This window comes from Seriola lalandi, unplaced genomic scaffold, assembly GCF_002814215.2.
Source record: "Seriola lalandi dorsalis isolate HSWRI2012SDOR001 ecotype SW California unplaced genomic scaffold, Sedor1 jcf7180002002990, whole genome shotgun sequence".
NCBI classification, from domain to species: Eukaryota; Metazoa; Chordata; class Actinopteri; order Carangiformes; family Carangidae; genus Seriola; species Seriola lalandi.
In genome coordinates, this window is record NW_019473646.1 from 1 (window position 1) to 1,936 (window position 1,936).

The window sequence follows — 1,936 nt, forward strand, 5'->3', positions numbered from 1 at the left end:
GAAAGTAGGCCACCGTCTGTCTGTGAGAACATGTTTCACATACCGAGATGTTATTTGCAGGCAGCAGAAACTGATCCGTGTGTGTTTATTTCTGTGTGTGTTTATTTGTGTGTGTGTGTCCAGCTGATGTCAGCATGTGTGCTGGGAGTGGCAGCCTGGATCAGAGACTCCCTGAACACCGTCCTGACCCTGACAGCCCACACCAGGTGAGTCCACACAGAGAGGCAGAGCTCAGGTGACACAGTCAGACTGGAGGGAAGTCTCTGAGAGAGAAAGGACATTTACTCAGATACTGAACTTCTGTCGTGATGAGGCGTCTGTAACACTTCAGAATTTTCATGCTCCTTTATACTTGACGACAGATAACGAGAAATTATTCAGTCCTTCAAGTCTTTTCTTTAATAAAGGTAAAGAAAGAAGTTTACTTCACTTCTATTTTTCACATCCGTTCAATAACAACCTCCACTCTGTTTGAGGCGGCTGGACCTTCAGTTTTCAGAATTATTCTTGTGCTGTTTTAAACACGACCACCAGGCGGTGCTAATGGAAGACATTTTCAAATAACACCGATAATTCATTGTTGTTGCTCTGATTCAGATGATTCAAATTCTGAATCTTGAAATGATTCAGTCCGATTTTATTTTTATAAATATATTCAAATATGTTCAAACAAACCAAAGGTCATCTTTAGTGGATTTTGACCCAGAAATCAAACGACCACAAACTGCAACTGTTGATTCCTACGATCAAATATATACAACATGTTGGTCATGTGACTGGTTTTCTTACATACTTCACAAAGGGAGAGATCACATGATCACATGTGCCCAGGACCCTGTATGACCCCCCCTGTATGAACCCCTTGTTGGGGAGTCAGACTGTGTCTCTCTGAGCAGCGGGACGTCAGTGAAGAGTCTTGACTGTGTCTCTGCAGGTTGGAGGAAGCGGCCGTCCTCACGTATTCTCCAGCTGTCCATCCCGTCATCATCGCTGTCTGCTGCTTCCTCATCATCGTGGCCATGGTGGGATACTGCGGCACGCTCAAATGTAACCTGCTGCTGCTGTCCTGGGTACGTCCTCAACACACCTTACCTCCAGACTAACTTCATTTACCCAGAATTCACTGCACCTCAGTCAAGCTTAAGATAGTTAAGAACTAAACTGTTTCTGCAGCAGATGAATTCAGACTCAGTCTGTCTGAAGTCTGCCTGTTAAAGTCTGTCTCTGTGAAACCAGCTCCTGGTCTGTCTAATCTGGTCCGGTCTGGTTTGGTTTGGTCCGGTCCCTCTGACTGATACATGATCGTCAGGTGATCAGAGTTACAGTAACTAAAACTGTGGAAATATAAAGTAACATCAATGTAAATAATGACAACAGACCCTCATCACTGGACGTCAGTGGTTACCTGGTTACCTGTTGTTTGTGGACTCGCCTGGAAAGTTGCACCTGCTGACCCCTCCTCAGTAAACACACCTCCCCCATGAGATCAGATCAGAACAGAGGTCAGTCTGTCTGCCTGTTGAAGGGGTCTGGTCTGTGATCAACATCACCTGTCAGTGGGCGGGGCCAGGTGTCAGGTGTCTCCATTGTCCCTCAGAGGAGATAAGATTGTCCCCTCAGTCTGTCCCTGAAAGATGAGACGAGCAGCTGAGGTTTGATGAATGGGCTCCCAGAGAGGATGATGGGAAACCGGCAGAGACAGGAAGTGCCCCCACCCTCCCTCAGTCACCCTGAGACACCTGGGAGATCAGATCACAATAGAAACAAGCTCCACCTCTTCCTGTTGTTTGTGAAACAGCTGCTGAGTCACAGCGTGAAACTCAGAACACTGAGTTTCTTAATTATATTATTATATATTATTATATATATTAACATTTACAGTCAGGACACACTGCAGTATGTCTAACTCTCCCTCCGTGTGTGTGTGTGTGTGTGT

At 45.7% G+C, this 1,936-nt stretch overlaps 1 protein-coding gene across 1 annotated transcript; it reads left to right on the top strand.

Annotated features, from left to right (window-relative positions):
- Nucleotides 1-103: 103 nt before the first annotated feature.
- LOC111666547 (tetraspanin-12-like) lies at nucleotides 104-1,929 on the top strand. The gene is made up of 2 exons (XM_023421908.2): nucleotides 104-206; nucleotides 935-1,929. Exons 1-2 carry the CDS (start codon nucleotides 127-129, stop codon nucleotides 1,101-1,103), a joined length of 249 nt encoding a protein of 82 aa, XP_023277676.1. The 5' UTR covers nucleotides 104-126; the 3' UTR covers nucleotides 1,104-1,929.
- The last annotated feature ends 7 nt before the right edge of the window (nucleotides 1,930-1,936 follow it).